Genomic DNA, 20,129 nt, shown 5'->3' with positions numbered 1-20,129 from the left:
TTCTGTATCGTATTTTACAAACATTTAGTTTTAACAATAAAAATGAAAAAATTATTTCTATTTATACTTACTTTATATTTTTATAAACTACAGCGGATTATTGTCAAGTTATTAATTCACTAAACTGTTTTGCATTATTAACTAAAAACACTTGAATTTCATACATTTGTGTAGTTACTTTTTTATGTTTTCAGCTTCTAAAGTAGCTGTCGCTTCTTCACAGTTGATCGTCAAAACTTCGTGACTGCTGATCGTGCCTCGTCAGAAAAGCTGAGCGATCAGCAAGTGATAAGATAAACCGCGAACGTGAAGGACTTTCGTCAAATTATTTGTTGATGTGTTTGTGTATGAGACTAAAAAATTGTAATTGAGCTACTGAAAAAATGATTGATGATCTATTTGGTTTATGAAATAAGTTTAAGAGTGACAACTTTACAAAATAAAATTTAATGAACAGGTTTCACATAAAACGTAATTTACGATTGGCCGCAATTGCGCAATGAATAAACCATTTGTACTTTTGAAAAACAAAAAAAACGAGTAGCGAGAAAAGTTTTTACGGTCAAATAAGTTTTAAAAGTTTGCCTTTGTAGTGACAGCTGGTAATTTTAATGTTTTTCTGGAAATGGAAAAAAAAAAATCTCACATGATTGATACCACAACAGATGCTTTCGTTGACAATTGCTTCACATTTTCGATCAGAAAATTGATACTGTAACATTTTCACGATAAACTGCCATCAAAGCGAGATGGCAATTTCAAACTGAAACTGTTTAAAGACTTTTTTATCTTATTTCTGCGAAAGTAATCTTCGTTCGGTTGCAGTCGAATGCGCTATACAGACGACTTTGAAATATAATTTATTTTTCAGGTTTTATAAAATGTTTTATTTTGTTGTCAGCGCAGAAAGCTTTCGTAGAAACGAATAAAAATAAACCCTTATTCGGAACCGACTTTGAAAGAAAAGAAATAACATTTTAAATATTTTCGAGGATATATTTCTGCCGAATGTTTGCGCGACAAAAAAACTTATTATTTTAAATTAACTTACCGCCTTAATCGATAGTAGTGAACTTCGGGAGCAAATTTAATAAGTAAAATTGTAAAAATTTACAATTTCGTTTTGTTTAAAATAAAATATATTTGTATTTTTTTCTTTTTGATGCTTATATTTTAACTCAAAAAGCATTTATCCAGTATAAACTATGTTTATAAACTAAAAGTGTGAGTATATGTTAGTGCTTAATGAATATGTTACAACTTTAGTTAAACATATCTAACTTTTTTGCCTTTAGCAAAACATCAAATTTTGTTTATAAGAGGAGCTTTGAGATATAAAACATTCAATAAAGACTTTACCAGCAACATATGCTTTTTAAATATGTTTAATGTTTAATATGAAAAACAAGCTATAACTTTTTTCTGCAAAATAGAATCATAAGTGGTAGTACATAAATTTAGAGTACATAAAAGTTTTAAGCTTTTTTCAGCAGTTACAGTAAAATTTAACATCTTCAGTATGTTTCAACTATTATATAGTACAGTAAAGTAAAACGTCCTTATAAACAAAAAACGAACTACTACGCATTCAAACACATAATTAAACTTTAAAAGTAACATTAAAAACATGCGTATTTTTATTGAACCATGTATTTTTAGCAGTAATTGAAAAAAATATTTCTATTAAGTTTCATATATAGAACAGTTATTTAGAATTTTTAAGTTATTTTTTTACAAAATCTTTATAAAAACACTTTCTGATTATAAATCAAGCAAAACCCCTAGAGCAATATAAAAACATACAAAACTTTTTTACTCGAATAGTATGTTTATTTTTTAGCCTGCATAACTGTTGTTAATAGCAAATATATAACAAAAATAAATCACAATTGTAATTTGCATTTTTGCTTTCTCGTTTAGATAAAGAAAAGTAAAAACCTCAAAGTCAATAAAACTCTTTCTCAAACAAACAACATTGCTACCGGACATTGATTTTAGAATTTTTTATCAGTTCTCTAGACTTTGCTGCCGTGATGCTCCACAGACTGATTTTTTTTGCACGATGAACAGAATTTTGTTAAGAAAACTTTCAGACGGTTTATTCGTGGTTGAAGGTACAAGGGCAAGGGAGGGTGAAACAAAACCAACAAACTACCACTTGAAACGATTGTACAAACAAGTATTTTCATAATCACAAATGTAAGACAAAAGAACACAAATTTCTCTTCAATGTGGCGTCACAGACCGAAAACTGCACCAGATGCAAGTGACAACATTTAAGCAAATTGGTTGGATAAAAGTTTTGTGAATTTTTCTTTTAATAGTTGTAGTTGTTTTTATTGTACTTAAAAATTTTATCACTTGTTTTATTGTTGTATTTAAAACAAAATGCTCTAAAACGTTAAACTTTAAAAAATGTTGCTTATAGTTATTATTAAAAGAAAGTTTGTTAAATTTCTTTTAATGGTTTAACATTTGTTGCCACACTTGTTTATCTTTATTTTATTATATTGTGATTATTAATAAAATTTTAAAAACTTTAGACTTTACTTACAGATTTTTTATCGTTTAATAACAAATTGATAGCCTATAAACTACTTATTTTAAAAACACATTTTTCTCAGTTTATAGATCAATAAAAATATACAAGGTTTTTAGAATAAGATAGGAATAAGAAAAAGACAAAACCTGAAGATAATTTATGGGTGATATTTTTTTATTTGTACGAACAGGATATTTTTAAATATAATCAAAAATTAATTAACCACACTTATACTCAAGGTTTTATTGAAAAATACTTAATTATCCGACTACAAGTTCTCTAAACATCTTTCTTTATAGCTGTTTAAATTTTATCTGTAACAACTGATTTTAATTTTTTTTTAAGTAACTTTTTGATTTACTTGAGATGAATGTAGCTGTGTTACTATTGTTTATGTTATATAAAAAGAATATTAACTTTCTTGCTAAATAGGTCACTTTTTTAATAAGATTAATTCGAAAATACCATACGTATAACAAAGTTTATACATTTGTAGTTTATCATATTAAATTAGCATAAAGTTAAAGTAATCATTTTACAAAAGTAGCTAAAATTTTACGTTGCATTTCAATAAAACAAAAACAACTTATTTAAAAATTGAATTCTTGCAGAAATCTAGTTTTTGACAGAATATTTAGAATCATATTTCTGCGTACAAAACAAAATACAATAGGATGATATCATAAATAATTAATAAACCAACAAAGCATTATTGAGGTTTTTAAAAGTGAAAAATAGTTTCATTAGAAATTGACCGGACAAGCAAAATTTCATGGTAACAGCCACAAGTGCTAGTAAGCATGGAAATTAGCTAGCATCGCGGTTGCTTAGCAACATATCACCAAGCAACAACGACTCGAAAGTAATCAAGTGCATTAGTGTACCTGTTTGCGCGTTTTGCGGGCTGATAATTACTGAATCCAAAAAAATTGTGGTATTTCTGGTCTCATTCGCTGTCTTGTAAAAAGCTAATTTAGTCTTATAAAAATTATTAAAAGTCTAAGTAGTGAATAGGTAACAAAGACACTGTACTTATACTTATAATATTAAACTATTAAAAATCATATTTTAATATTTTTAGTTTGACCTTTTAGTAATCTTAATATTTCAGTTTAAATTTCAAATAGAAATATCAAAATAAATTTAGAGTCAAACGGTGTATTTAATTATGATTAATTTTTAAGCGTTTTGTTCAACATTTTGAGTGACTAAACAAAACATTTTCAATTGTTTATTATATGTAGCAGTAAAGGTAATTTTATTATTTGCCGGAGAATAGTGGTTATTCGTTTTATATTGGAGACAATTAACCTTTGGTAGTACTTTATGATTGGGTGCCACTGTAAGCGGGCATGTTTGGCAGTTGACTACAAGCTCGTTACTATGGAAACAAAATTAAACTGGCTAAAAGGTAAGATGCGGTCAAATTTTAATTTTACAAATTCGCTTCCACTTAAATGTATAAAAAATTTAAGTATTTGGCGTAAAAAGCGAATAAATAGCAAATAAAAAGCGAATAAATATTCAAATTAAGAAGTGATAAAGTTCAAAACATCACAGTAGTTATAAGCATAAAACTTTATAAAAATTTTATAACAAAGAGCTTAGTATTATTAGTTCAAGTACTTATTGGTGAGCACTGATTTTTTTGTAAAACTTTTAATCATAAATTGGAACCTATATTATTAGAAAAAAAAGCAGATTACAAACACCGACCGCCTATTAAACATTTACTTCATTCAAAACAAACATGTTGTAAAAACTGGCGGTCAATGTTAAGAGGTTTTTGGCAGCTTCTGCTTCTTCTGTGTAAACTTCAGCCCAACAGGATTTGTTGTTACTTTTGTATTCCTTCAAGACGCTCGCTTTTAGCAAGGCGATTATTTCTAATATATTTTGATCTTTTTCGTTTATAGCCATTTAATTTAAATAATGATATTTTATAACTAATTACTCCCTGAAATTTAAGTAATATATATAGTAAATTAGTTATGATTTTAATTGTAAATTTTTTTATAGTTGAATATAAACTTTAAAACATTTCTGCTATGTACAAAAGAGCAAAACTAAAAAGTTCTGAATAATATTCCAACATATAACTTTCTTTATACTACTTTCGGACAAAAGCTTTTATTTATTTTACATTATAATAAAAGGCAATCTTGATAGGTTTTCAAATACTTTATTTTAACTTTAAACTCATCAAAAAGAAACTTTATTTTCTAAAAAATTTAAAAAAATGCTAATGAATTTCAAAATATTCCAACTAAAATTATATTTTGAAAACGTTGTTTAAGCATTACAAACGAAAAATTCAATAATGACACAATTTTTGCTAACTTTAACGAGCAAACGACTTAATAACTCTTTTAAAGAAAATTTTGCTTTATAGGAAGGTAATTAAAGAACGTTTTGGCCTGAAAATGTTGAATAATCATACTAAAATACACAGGTGTGCTAATGAAGTACTATCTAACTCTTTTTTTCTATAAAAAACTTAAATAATAAACTGGTTGTTTGACTTTCAAAAAATAAAAATTACGTTTAAAACTTATATAAATAATAGTAACTATTTACGTTTAATGCAAATTTATTTTTTTGTAAAAAAATTTATTAAGTAATAATTTTCTACAGGGGTTTTAGATGTTAAATATGTACTTATACTCTTTTTACTATGTAATAGAAGAAATTTATGCTAAAAAATTTAAATCAGAAACCGTTAGTTTACTGATTTATGCATAAACCTATTTATCACTCTACACTTATTATAATATATTAAAACATTTTAACGGTAATTAATGTTGTTGTACGATAGAAATTACAACACATATATAATAATGATGAGGTATTTTGTATTGCCCATACCAAGCATACACAAAAAGTCAAATATAATAAACTCTTAAATATTTTTAAAGCTGATGCGCGATGAAGCCATAACAACTTGATTTATTTATTTTTCAAGTAAGCATTTGAAACATTGTTCAACTTTAAAACTTTGTTCTTATAGCTATAGAGCTGTTTTCATTCTAACGTTGTAAAATTGAAAATGAAATAATACAAAAAAATACTAAGCTTACGTATTTATTTTGGTTAGGTGATCAATTTTTTAATTATATCTATTTAAAAGTAGTGAGTTGAGTAGTGAGTGTAATAAAGTATTATAGTTTTTTTTATTATTTAAAAAACGAAAAACTAATTATAAATGCTAATTAATTAAATTAATTTTTTAACCTAAAAATGCAGTTTAATTAACTTATTTAATTAAGTATAAGTAACCTTGAGATTCAAACTACAATTAACAAAGCAGAATTATAGTTTTACTACTACGCCTTTTTGAAAGTATAAATAATTTTTTTTTAGTTTATTTAATTTTTTAGATATTTCAAATATTTATCAAAAGAGTTATGTTTTTATTAAAAATAAGGAAATATTCATTTTAAATATGAATATCGGAAAACTTTTTCAAAGCTAAAAGTAAACAATATGCCAAGCACTGTTTGTTTATGTCTACAATTTAGTTTGTTTAATAATACGCTAAATGCTAAAAGTTTGATAGAATATTCATACATAAAAAAAACTTTTGTTAGTAGTTTAAACTTTGATAATTGCAAGAAAAGAATAAGAAAAAGCTTCAATTTTATGTTTCTTATTTGATAAACAACTATTTGTTTATTTATTCACTTTTATGCTGTCTCAAGTCTGTATTTTAGACCAAAACCGTCTGTTTTACGTATATACATGTAAAAATTGTTAAAAAGCTTATTTTGTAAGTTGCTTTTAAAACAAATTAAAATGTTTTTTGCCAAAAAAGTTTCATTTTATCATATTTTAAATTTTGAGTAGTATAACAATTTTTTAAGTAATATATTAATATACATGTCCTTGACAGGACGTTATAAGGTATCCGTGGTTTGCGACTCGATAACCGAAAGGTTCTTTAAGCACCATTTCTTCAGACTAAATATTTTGGGCATCTTTTTTGTCGTTCAATAAACTATATCAACTTGTGATTAACTTACAAAGATAGAACTTTAAAGTTCGAATTAATATTTTTGTACATTATGAAAAATCGTTTTGTTTTACGGTAAAAACTAGTTTCAAAAGGTCTAGAAATATTTAAAAAGTTCTAATAACAGTGTTTATTTTTGGTTACTTTTTATTTTTGAACTCCTACGTTATTATTATCAGACTTGTTGGTATATGTTTAAATTAAAATTATTTTATAAAAAAGTAGAAGTAAGATGATACTAAAGTTTGTCAGAGTTAAAACAAATCTGTTTTAAAAATTAAGTTAGCAAAATAACTGACTTAAGTTTTGTTTTTTTTGATTTTTTGCTCATAAAATCAGCTTGGAGTAGGATAAGCTACATATGTTTTGAAATAATCGACATCTGTTTAAAGTGCAAAACGTTTACAAAAGTTTGTTTAAATAACTTGATGTTTAACAATCTCACTTTTTCCTGGTTATTTATTGAAATCTAACAATTAAAAATTTAAATACTTTAACTTATAACTAAACTGATATGAATATAATGTACGTTGCGATAGTTTATTACAACAAAACCAACCAACACTTAATATTTAATATATATGTGAAAATATATCAGTATGATGCGTGATTAAGCTATAATAATCTGATTAAATTTTCTTTAAAAAAGCATTGTAGGTTCAAATTTTTGTTACTAAAACTGTGAAATTTCTTTCAAACATTAAAAAAGTTAAAGTTCTTACAAAAATTTATAACTGTTGTATTTGTGGTTAGTTTTATGCTTTACACTATTATCAATTCTCTAGCACTTTGATGGTTTTAAAACTGTTAATGTTCAATTTATGTAAATCAGTTGAAGACATGTTTCGATAAATGAAACTACATTGGGACTCATTTTTGTTTTTTATAACAATAAAAGCTAAAGTGTATTTAGAATTTTTGTGAGTCTAGAATCTAGCTGTTCAATATACTTACCACCAGTATGAAGTGATCAAAAGTTTAAAAGGTAGGGTCTAGAGTAGATGATTAACATGAAAATAAAACGATTTAAATTGTTGTATAAGTCTATAACACGCAATAACCTAACTTTATATAAATCATTTTTTAAGTACATTTAGTTATAAATTTCAAATCAGCTCATTATTGGTTTACATATTAAAATATGTATATTATTTTATCTTAAAATTTACGCTTTTGCATATATTCTTTTATAACTACATATTATAAACTAACAGTTATACTTTCATTAATAAAAGAACTTAAAGTGACCTTTATGAAAAAGCTTTTTTTAACTTACTAGCCAACATTAATAAGATTAATGGTTAAACAGCTGTATAAAGCTTTTAGAATATTTTTTGATAGTAAAACACGAAAAATACCAAAATAATACTTTTTGTTCATCGGACTAAAAAACATTGTTTTTTGAGATAAGTAGAATGTTGTATGCTTTAAATTTGAAGCTTTTAACTTTTTTTTTTGGTTTTTCTATTATGAGTAAATGTTCAACAATTAATCTAAAACTTGTTTAACTAAGTCTGATATATTTTTAGTCTTGATCTTTATAATGATTTATATACTTTACATTTGCATGCTCTTTCTTTGTGGAAGTTTTTAATTCTGTGAAAATCAAACTTAACGTAAGTTTTGTTATTATTTTAGTTTTTTAATTATATGTAATTCAATTACGTTTTTATTTGTAAATACACATATGACTTCTTTTTTTATTTTTGTTTCTTCTGTTTAAGTAGCTCAGGTTTTGATGTCTGAGTCCAACGTCAAACAAAAAATAACAAAAATAAGTTTAAGACCAAAAATTGAACCTGCAACAGTTCTTCGCACCTGCTGTATATCATCGCACTTTTGATATCGATTAGCGAAGTTATGCGGCAAATAATAGAACAACTATAAGATTATAGATAAGTGGTTTGTTTTATAGTCAACTTCAAGTTTTTAACTTTTTTTAGCGTTTTATGTAAAATAATAATAATAGAATAACAACTAAATACAATTTATTTTTCATCTTTGCTATATTTTTGTATAAAAAAAGAGTAATGTTTAAAAAAAAAATGTATAAAAAAAGAGACTTAATGATTTTTAAGCTATAATAAATATTTTAAATTAAACAAAACCTTAAAAATGTAAGGTATTAATTTAAAATTCGGAAAATAAATTTATTATTTTCATAATACAACTAACATATTTTAAAGTTTAAATATCGTTCTTAAAATCATATATAATACAACATTTTTAAATAACTTTATTTTTATTTTCGTCATTAATGCTAGTTCGGTTTACAAACTACTTTAATTTTGATAAAATATATCTTTACATAAACCAGAAAAAAAGGATTAGATAGATAATAAAACTAATACGCTAAACTGTTTTAGTCATTGTATTTTGTTTTTTGTACTCAGTGTATGTATGTATGGACAAAGTACATATTAGTGCTAAAACATTAATAGTTGAATTTTTATGAGTAAATATCTTGAGAAAATTAAGAAAATTAACAGCACTAAATTTAATTGAAAATTTTTTAGATACAAAAAGCATCAACAACTATATTTTATATATAAGCTTTAACTTAAAATTCTCTACGTAAACTTAAATACTAAAATTTAAAAAAAAAGTTACTGCTTTATAACAGAAGTTTAAATTTAATCTAGGCCTGGGTAAGACGTTAAACTGTATCTAAGTAGTGTATGACTCGATAACCGAAAGGTTTTTCGTACACTAGGTCATTGGACTAAATATTTTTAAATGCTTTTCTAAAGGCATAAAATTATCACAAACATTTTAACAAAACGATGAATATTAATGTATCAAAGTTTTATACATTAAAGTTTAAAGTATTTTTGTATTGAGGAAAATTTAAAACTATAAGGTGATGTCATAAAACTTACCTAATTTCAAAAAGTTTGTCAATTTTTAAGTATATAGGTTTTTTTAGTTTAGCTTTAGCATTTGTTTAAGTCTCAAGTAGTAGAATATAGACAACAAGTTCAAATAAAATTGATTAATAACAAATTTTTTTTGAACATAGAGTTGATTTTCAAATGTTTCTGGTGACATTTGGAGTTTTAAATTCAGAGACTTCATGAAAGTCAACATAAGGTTCCTGAATTACAGTCGACCAGCAAAATAAAATTTTACCATATCCTTTGGTTTGTCTTGCCAAGTCTCATTTTGACTTTCTGTTAAAAAAAGAAACATATTAAGTATCTAATTAATTTTGAAGTCAACTAATTAAGCAAATTGTCAAAATATCTCATTTAAAATTTAACTTAAATAAAATTGAAATACGACTAAATTGTATTTTTTATATTTAAACCTGGAAGTTGTTTTCCTGAACTTTCTCGCCCAGAATAGCCAGCGGCCCTACCTTCACCAGGGGTTTGAATTTTTTATTTTATTTTGGTTCCATAAAGTGGTCACGGCAAATCCTTAATAGTCTTTAGTTGTGTTTAAACTTGAATTAGTTTTGATTTTGGTGGTTTCCCTTTTGAGCACCTGCTCCAGCTTAGTGAATTTCCAGTATGAGAACATCTGAACGTGCGCCTTCAGCTTATTGAACTTATTGAGTCTCGTCTTCATCGAACTGTTCGATCGCAACGTTCTTTCAATGTCTTTGTTCAGACGGCAAATAAAATCTTTGACTCTATTTGGTTAATAATTTGTTTAAATATAAACTTTTAAACTAAGAAAAAAAATTGTACTAGGAAATGCAAACGAGCTTACTTTCTGTGACGAGATGTGGTGGAGTAGCGCAGGAAGTTATGGAGTAACTTTGGGAGGATACGGAGGGGATGCTGCAAACCTCCGAGCAATCAGACATTGAAGAAGGAGCCTGATCCGAGAAGTTGCTTGCCTACAGAAGAAACATTTCGATTTTTTTTGTTTGTAATATTTTGATTATTAATATAATAATGTAATTCACTCACTTTGTACTTCTTTTAAAACTTACTTTAACAAGGTATACATACAGATTCTTATTAATAATAACTTTGAACAAACACAGAGTTTAGAAAAAAAGTTTAATGAAGCTAAAAAATCGTTTTTAGGTTTTAATTTAACTACTTTACATTTGTTTAGATTTTGGCTTTCAAACTACTGTTGTAAAATTGAAAGGTAAACTTAAACAAAAAAAAGTTTATTTTTTACAATCAACGGTTCAAACATCATTTTACGAATTTTAACGAAGTCACTTCAACAAACAAAATTGTAGATAATTCCCGCTATTTAATTATCTAATTCGTAAGTTTAGTGGTTTTTTTTCTAAACAAATAAACTATTTAATTTAATATTCTACAGTCCTTATAGGTTTACAACTTTTATGATTTTTCCTAGTTTTTGAAACTAATAAGTCAAAGGAATAGTTATCAAATTTTTAGCAGGATTAGTTTAAATATTTATATTTTAAAAGTACAAAACAATGTGTTTGACTTAATAAAAAAAAAAGAGTTACATCAAACTTTACAATCTTTAAGTAAAACACTTCGTACAACAGTTAAACGAAAAATAAAACCTTGTATTTTTGCTACATGTGAAAAAGTTCTTAAAAAAATCAGTTTTCGTAGCAAAGCTAGGTAAGCCATTTATTAGAAGCACTTATAACAGTTTAGTACAATTAAATTTGTTAAAAATGTTGTCGTTTTTAAAAAGTTTAGGTTTTTATATTTCATTTATTCAAAATTTTTTATGTCAGATTTAAATTTTTACGTATATTGAGAAAGTGGTAAAATGAATATTTTTAGTATTTGATAAGTTGTTATAGAAAACAAAATACCAACGAACCAGCTGCTGAAACGGCGGTTTTTCTATCTCGCTCTGCAGTGCAAAATCACTCAGCGCCTTCCAAGCCGGCTGCTGCTGCTTCTGATGATGGTGGTAACCCCTCGACTGGTCAATGGACTGGTTTGAATCATTCCTTGGACTGTTTACCGATTGATCTGACGTGTTAGGTCCGTCATTTGAGTTGGAAACTTCGTTCTAAAACAAGTATAGCGTTTTGAAAAAATATAATGTTTTTTTCTCCCACATTTTTTCACTTTAAAATACAGTTTTACTTCTAACTAGAACACTTTACAAGTGGTGAGTATTAAGGCCTGTCCCTTTTCTTACAACTAGCTGAATCAAAACTTGTGCAATGTTTATTTCATTTTACTACCGCGCACCAATGAATAATCGATGAACGACTTTTTAAATCGATACAAGAAAAAGTATCTTCTTTTGATCGAAAGTTGGTTTTGCTGATTTGCTATCAGAGACACGCAGCACACTTCCAATTATGACGTCACTTTGGCGTTACAACGCGGGCTTGATGTGGATTACAGAATTTAATTATAACTGTACTTATACACATCTAGCTTTATATTAATTTATAACGCGCTTTTTTGTCTACACATATGTTTGACTGTTTTATTTTAAATCACTAGTATTATCAAAACATAAAAAGAGTAATAAAACTATAGCAATGTGTAAAATTGTGTTCGTAAGAATAATTTGTTATAAATATTTTTACAATATAAGTTCAAATAAAAACGTATATTTTAAAACAAATAAATATGAAAACCTAAATAACACTTTAAATCATCGTGAACATTTGTTTATATTTTCACAGACTAGTTTAAATTGTAAATCCAATTAAAAAATTCAACAGCAAATTACGCCATAATCTTGCAACAGGGAAATGCAAGTGGCAAAATTAAATTTGTTTAATAAAATAAATTAATGTGTGTTGTACTTCTGTGACTACCATCGTAAAAGCTCTCTGAAGTAGTTTGCTAAATATTTAATGCGTTTCTGATGATGTTAATTTTATAAATAAATCACAAGCTGTCACTTGGTCAAGTATTTTAGAAAAAAATTGTGCATTCTTTTTTAGTTGTAAATTTTGAGCAACTCAGTTGAAAAAAAAAACGTTTACCACAAAAAGGTATTTTCACAATGATTTTTTAAAAATAATTTGTTTCTATAAACAAATATTTTATAAAAAGTGTTGTCGAGAAAAAAGAAATAATAATAGTTTAAACTCATTTACAATTTAAATGTGTAGTAACTCTTTAGAATTTCAATAAACTTATGTCTTATGTAGTTTCAATAATATTATTTTATTTTACACATTAATAACTGTCACATGTGCTTTTACTTAAACTTAAATTCTAAGACTATTAAAACTTTTCATTTAGCTTTCAAGCACACAATTAAACAACTAAAAACGACAAAAACATGCCTTCGTTCATAAATCTAAATTAAAATCAGACTGGTATGAGATATTTATTGTTGTCAAAGTTCAAGACAAATAAGCTGATATGCTACTTATGGTAATAGTAGACTTAGATTTTTTTAGTAATACTGTTGATCAGATCTACAAAAAATTACTGAAACTTGTTTGTATTTTAAATAAGTCTTTTTTTAGTTTTACTACTGTCAGGGTTCGTGCGCGAATTTTTTTTTATTTAGCCTGACTGAGAACAATTTAGCCTGACATTTTTTCAAAGTAAGGAAAATCCCCTTTAGAAGTCAATTTAGGTATTGGTAACTACTTGATTACTACTATTATAGTCTCTGACTTCAACAAGCTTTATCTCAAAAATATTTTGAGCATTAAAAATCTGCAAAAAGCAACTCATAACTTAATTAAAACTCAATAAAATAAGACTAAATTGTAAAAAAGGTGATTTGACCCCCTTATACCCCGTGCATTGTCGTGTTTTATTAAAATTTTAAATGAAACGCTTACACGAGTATTAAGTATTAAAATAAGCAAAAATGTTTATTATAGTATTTTGACTAATACTTAAAGTGATACATAATTATAGATCCTAAAATCTAAATAAATACAGTGATTGTTGACGTCGTATCGGATTTAAAAAGCTTACACTTAAATAAAAAAAAAACCCTTAATGTTTCGTTCTTGTAAAGAAAAATTAATTATACCTAAAATTTGTAATCCCACAAAACCTAGTACTTATATCTTAAAGCTAAGTTTTAGTGTTGTGAATATATCTTATAACTTTAAACAAACAGTAAAACAAATGAATAAACTGCTAAGAGTTTTAACTAAAAAGTATTTGGTATAGTGCCTTTAAATTAGAAATTAAAACAGTGCAACTAACTAAGCTCAAAGATTAATCTAAAGATTTATCAATTTTTCTAATCAAAAATTTTCAAGCATTTGAACTGAGAAAAACTGAGATTATCAAACTTTAAAATAAAAAAACTGATTTAGCCTGACTTAGCCTGATTTAGCCTGACGCGCACGAACCCTGTACTGTGTTTTTTTTTTTGTCAATAAACTTAACTTTTTTACATACTTTTAAAACACAAGCAGATCGCGCGTGATTAGATAAAGTTAACAATTGATCACCTGCTCAAATATTTGCATGAAAAAAAAATTGTTCTCTTTATTATGTTAGTTTTTTTTAAACCTCCATGTTTATTTCCACCGGACAAACTGGTTTGTTGGAGAAAAAAGTGTATATGTCAAACCTTGTTATCCACAAGTTTAATCCACGGAATAATAACAAGTAGAGATTCCGCATCTCAGATGTTCTACATTAATCGATGAACTCATAAAAAGCAGAAACCTCGTCCCTGCATTGCGGCGCCAACAACAAAAAAAGAGCGGTTTGGCGTCTCTGTCCTTTCTCTGACCTTTGTGACGTAACAACTTGTATTTTTAAGTTTCCACGTGCTTCCAAACCCAAGATGATTAAAAATAAATGAGCTGCTTCCGTAGCTTTGTTTTTTATTTTTATTTTGTGAAGGTATTAATAAATTTATAGTTAAAACCAAGGGCGTCGCGTGGGGTGTTGCACTGCCGCAATTGCACCATCTTAAAATTTTGTAAAATAAAAAATAAGTATCTTTAACGTTTTCATTATTTTTTAGAACAAAATCTCTTATAAAACTCAAATTTAGAAAACGATTATTTTGCTCACTTCACTGCCGCAAACTCTTAGCAAATGAACTAAAATGAAAAATCTTTAGGACCTACCGCAAAATCAATATCTTGCGGTAAGTAAGCTAAGTTGAAAATTGCCTAAAAAAGTACAGGCTTAAGTATCATTCCACAAGCTGTTGTTAACAAAAAATGAAAACAAAGCTAAGCACAGCAGGAGTGACTCGAGCCGCGGCAACTCGAGTAGGGCAAATCGATCACCGGAAAATCCGAATTTTTTTCTGAACCACCTATGAAAAATACCACGCGACGCCACCGGTTAAAACAGATTATGATCTGAGTCAGATAGGCTGAAAGGCTACTTAATTTACAGCCTTACTTCAACTTATAGTGTTTTGAATATTTACACTTTTGTTATATTTTCATACTAATTTTCAACTGTTTATTTACTACTTAAAATATTTGACGTAAATACTTTTAGCGAATGAAGTGTTATTTTCAGGTTGGTCTACAGAAAAGATAAACTAGATTTATAAATGTACTAATTGTATTAAAACAAATAAAAAGATTTCGCTGCATTTTAGTCTTGCACAAGTAAAAACCAAACAGAAATAAGCTGTACATTGTTTTTGAATAAACAGCTTGAATTTTAAAATATGTAGAACTTATCTATAAGTTATCTTTCAAATATAAACTTAAAAGTAATTGATAACAAAAATACTTTTTTCAAAAAGATAAAAAAACTTCGGTTTTTTTTACCTATATGAAAACGAACATGATGAGCGAGTAGTTAAATTTGTGGCACAACGCTTCCATGGCAACAACTTCCCAAAGGAGCGTCTTGAACATATGGCAACCATCGTCAGGGCAACGCAAATGGATGACGTTTATCATAATCACATCATTAAATAGAGATTTTAAAGTAAAAAATTTTCGGACACACCAAATGAAGTATTTTTGAATTTCTCTTTTATAATTAGTTTACCTCGTAAAATTTATTAACTTTACATTTAACGAATTAAGGCCAAAAATCTTTTATTAATAAGTTTTATGCTTATAAAAATTTTAATATATGAGAGTGTTAAAAGGTTCAAAGTCTGTATCATGTTAGTAAAAGTTACATTCCTTTATAATTAAACTTTTTTAAATGAAAACAACAAACATAACAATGATTGAGTTGATTTTTATATTAACTTTTAAGTTACATAAGATAAAGTATAAAACTTTTTCTAAGCTTTTCAATCAGAAAAAAAATATTTTGTTAAAAAGTTATAGTGATAAATTGTAAAAATATAAACGGAAAGAGTTAATATAATACACTTAAAGTTTTCCATAAAAAATACTGTTTTTATTTATAGTGATAATGTTTATGCGCTTTTAGAATTTTACACAAACTGTTTCAATAAATAACTTTAACAAATATTAATTTAAAATGTAAAATTTAGTGCTTTTTCTGTGTATTTGGTTTTACTTCTAAACCTTTAATTATTTTCTAGCCAATATAGTTTAAAATTTAAAACCCATTTTAACAATCAACCTCAATCTGTTTAGACGTTCAGCGTAGACGGTCAGCAGTTTAAAGATAAAAGCATTATAAGGCTAGCTCTTACAAACTGCAGCTGTGCGAAATGCATTGGATTATGACGTCATAAGACTCTGTTGTTGAGTCTTAATGGGTGGCACGATAGGCGTGAAATTTGGCAATAACATTCGAAAGCAATCTGCTGCTGTCTTAACTACAAGCAGTAAGTTTATCAAGGGTCAGGGGTCGGCTTTAATCGGTGTGAAATTGCAATAGAAAATATAGAATAGGCTGATATTATTCAATTAATGAGTGTATGATTGCTAACTAGAAAGTTATTACGAATGTGAGAACATAAAATAAGTATTTAAAGTCAATTTTGGAAGTTTGTAATGCAATTTATTTTATTAAATCTATAAGTTTAAATCAGGTTTTTGGTTAAACAACATGTTTAAAAAAACAGTGTTGCTTTGCACATGTGTATGATAACAATCTACAGAATATAATGTAACAAAAAAATAACTATACAATATCTTAAAGCAAACAGTCTTTAATTAATAAATATTTGTTGTCATATTTAAAAAAACAGTTAAACACTTAGCTATAAACTGCCATCATTTTTTGAATCAAACAAGTCATAAAATTTTTTCTAAGTTTTATGTTTTAAATTCCATTGAGACAAAACAATAAAAAAAATGATAAAAAATAATGCATATTTGCTTGATTAGTAGCTGCGATAGTTTGTATTTTCATTATTTCTTGTTTCATAAATAAGGGTCGTATTTAAAATTTATATTTAGTGAAGATAGTTGTAGTTTTGTAATATACTAAAATATTTAAAAAGCCGAAATTTAAATATACTTTATTCAGTTTTTTTTTGTTAGAAGTATTTTCTTTTATTCTTCCAGTTAACATCAAACCAGCAAACCTGCTGTTTTTGCTGCCCGGAATTCTGCTGCTGCTTAATTGTTTGCTGTTGCTGCTGCTTGAGCGCGATCGACCTCTTCTTGTCCTTGCACCGCTTGTTCTGGAACCACACCCTGATGACTCGTTGAGGGAGGCCGGTCATGGCGGTCAGCTGCTCCTTCATGATGGCGTCGGGCCTGCAGTTGTTGTCGTAGAAGGTGTGCAGCACCGTCAGCTGCTTCTCGTTCAGCACCGTCCTCTGTCTCGTCGTCTTACCGCTCCTCTTGCTGCTTACCCCTTGATCCTTGCCGCGCTCCCCCGATGAAATGTCTCCCCTGCGACCGTGGTTCATGTTCTGTCCTGGAACTATTTGACCGGTGTGTGCGTCTGCAAGTAAATATAGTTTAGGTGATTTAAAAAAAGAAATAATATTTGTATTAATATTTACGGTTTTAATTTCAAATTTTATGAGTAATTTTTACTTATAAGTAATACAATAACAACAATTAATTCAGTTTAGTTTTTGAAATATCTGTATGTCGTAGAAAATGGCGTTCGACGATTGTCAAAAAATATTAAACTTTTTCGTCGTCTTCTAAGCAATACTACCAAGAAATCAAATACAATTTTGTCATTGATTTAGAAAATGTTTATAAGTAAATAAAAAAAGTTAATTAGAAAAAATACCAAAAATTAGTGAATAGAAAAAAAAAATCGAACGTTTACATACAAGTCGAAGCTGATAGAAAATCCCGGATATTTAAACTGCAGCAGTCTATAATTTAATATGCTCAGCTTCAACTAATTTACAGGTGACTTTATTTGAAGCTTGAGGCAGCTCGTCGTTATCGTTGTATTAATACCTTAATTGTGGCAATTTGCTTTCATGTGACAGCTTCAAAGTGATTGTCGCTTCGAAGGACACATGTCTTCTTATTAATATTTCAAATGTTGAATGTCAGCTGGGAACAGCTTTTGTTTGGTCATAAACATTGGTGCGTTGACGTCATTGTTTCCGCATAATTAGTTTGCTTGATTGATTTGGTTTAAACTTTTTATTTTTATAAATTCTGTAGCGTTGAGTTCTTTAATAGAGTGACCTTTATTATTGAAACATTTAGATTTTTTTATTTATTTGCATTTGAATTTAAACAGTAAAATATTTATATAAATAAAAATTTGTTTTTTGACAAATATTTTATTTTTTAAGTTCAACTTATAAATGCGCAAACTCTTAATATAAATAGTATTTTATTATTCAATAAAAATTTGTTGCTAAGGTTTTAATTCATTGGATAAAACATTTACAACAAAATCAAACAATCTTGTTCGAAAACAATTACTAGAAATATGCATTAAAAAAAAAAATTAAGTATATCTGCTAGAGTTTATTAACTATTTCATGCGTCAAAGGTAATAGTTACCTTTTAGGTAGAGACTTTAAGAAAGTTTGTGCATATGTTTTTTTTTAAATTAAATATATACATAAGTTTATATATATATAACTATATAAAATAAGGTTATTATTTAAACTTGAACACCTTCTACTGAGCCCACTTTAGGGCTTTTAAATAATTTATTGAAAAAGTAAGATTTTAAAACTACTGTTACACATGTTTCATAAGACTAGACGCCTTAATCGTCAGCCAGTTAAATTTAAAATAAAAAGCACTTTACTAAACATAGATGCAAAAGTTATACAAAGTAAAAAAAACATAATGACGTAACATAAAATTTAACAAAACTATTAAAAGTTTTAAAGTAATATTTTTTTTGTTTTTTTTAATGGTTATTTTTGGCTTCTTGAACATCTACAATGTTGAATTTGTTAAAAGAAGGATTAAGTACGTACAAAAAAATAATCTTTTAAACGGATAATATTTTTGCTAGAATTTCTACTACTTAATAACGCATCAATTTACTATTGACCTTTTATCTTGCGAGATTGTCATGCAGCAACAAAGGCAGAACCATTAACAATAAGATTAATGACATGTTAGCGCGAATTTAAATCTAGAATTAAAAAAACAAACAAAGGAAAAAATCAAAGGACTTTAACACTTCTCAACCTGAGCAATCGAAGGGGTTTCGAAAAAGGGTAATTCCCTCTTCTATCCACAACAAGCTTCATTGTGCTGCAAGTTTTGCCGCGGAAAATTTGATAAGACTACAAAGTGCGAAGGTTGAGTTGCGAGGTTAACTTGCACGGATTATCCAATTAAATTGCAGAGTAGCCGCTGGCAAGGGGCACTCTTTCCTCACGGTTGACTGACTTCTGTTTGAGCTTCAGAAGCCACGAGCAAGTTAGAGGTTAATGAGTGATTAAAACTTTAATTTCAGGTTTAAAGTTGTGTGTAGCATTGTTTAGCAATCTAACGTAAAGTCTCTGCTTAGCTTTTGTAGTTATAATGGTATGTAGTTTATTGGTATATTGGCACCACCAATTTATGCATGAAATTGTAAATAAATACAAAACGAAAATTTACATTAATTAAATTGTTATGCTCTTATATTATAAATACAGTTAAAACTATCAATTTAAGTAATTTTAAACCGATCTTAGTTTAAAAAGTAAACAGAATATATTTAAACCTTTTAATTTTTAATAGAGCTTTAAAATAAGTATTAATTACAACAACAATTTACAAGTAAAAACCAAAGATTAAATAAACGAAACAAATGAACTCCTAAAAAAATTTTAATAATGTTTCTAAAGTGTTTCAGTAAATTTGGTTTAGCTTGAAATAATTTAAGTTTGTTGAAAAAAATTTTTAAGCTTGAATACTAAATAAATAAGTTCCATTGTACTTTAATTTAAGGTAAATGTTTAAAAATGTGAACTATTTTATAGTGAAATTTTAGTATGTAAGTAGAAAAAAGTTTTTGTGGAAATCAAGCTTTAAAATTTTATTACTACCTTTGCCTACAAGACAACACTTCTTATAGGATTACTTTATACATAATTTCACCACAGGATTTTAAAAGCAAAATGACTTACTAATAACTCTGTTGTCTTCTGATGATTTTTTAAAGAGTCTTTCGTGATCTCGCAAGCAGTAGATGCTTCCATCGTCATTACATACAAAAGAATCTCCAGGTATCAGCTGATTGTGGCATGCGTAGCATCTGTAAAACAAAAAAATTGATAAAAAGTCATTCATGAAAAACATGTACTTATAAAAAGATATCTAAAAACGTGGAATATATTAAAACATGTGCTTTTAACAACCTATATAAACTACTTTTTAATATTTTAAGTTTTTCGTTTTAG

The 20,129-nt window shown here is 27.0% G+C and overlaps 1 protein-coding gene across 1 annotated transcript in view; it reads right to left on the bottom strand.

The window, feature by feature from the left end:
- Positions 1-20,129, bottom strand: part of LOC145832234 (insulin gene enhancer protein ISL-1-like) — a 46,878-nt gene that overhangs the window by 19,102 nt on the left and 7,647 nt on the right. The window contains exons 3-7 of the mRNA XM_082939555.1: positions 19,857-19,984; positions 16,881-17,245; positions 11,322-11,396; positions 10,266-10,395; positions 9,998-10,153 (exon numbers count right to left, since the gene is read on the bottom strand). Of these exons, the coding sequence (XP_082795681.1) occupies positions 9,998-10,153; positions 10,266-10,395; positions 11,322-11,396; positions 16,881-17,245; positions 19,857-19,984 (854 nt within the window). The remainder of the gene's footprint in view (positions 1-9,997; positions 10,154-10,265; positions 10,396-11,321; positions 11,397-16,880; positions 17,246-19,856; positions 19,985-20,129) is intronic.

The sequence above is a fragment of the Thalia democratica genome, chromosome 3 (genome assembly GCF_965202585.1).
Source record: "Thalia democratica chromosome 3, ktThaDemo2.hap1.1, whole genome shotgun sequence".
Taxonomy (NCBI): domain Eukaryota; kingdom Metazoa; phylum Chordata; class Thaliacea; order Salpida; family Salpidae; genus Thalia; species Thalia democratica.
Note: the sequence above shows the minus strand (reverse complement) of the source record. Positions and strands in the feature narration are given on the sequence as shown.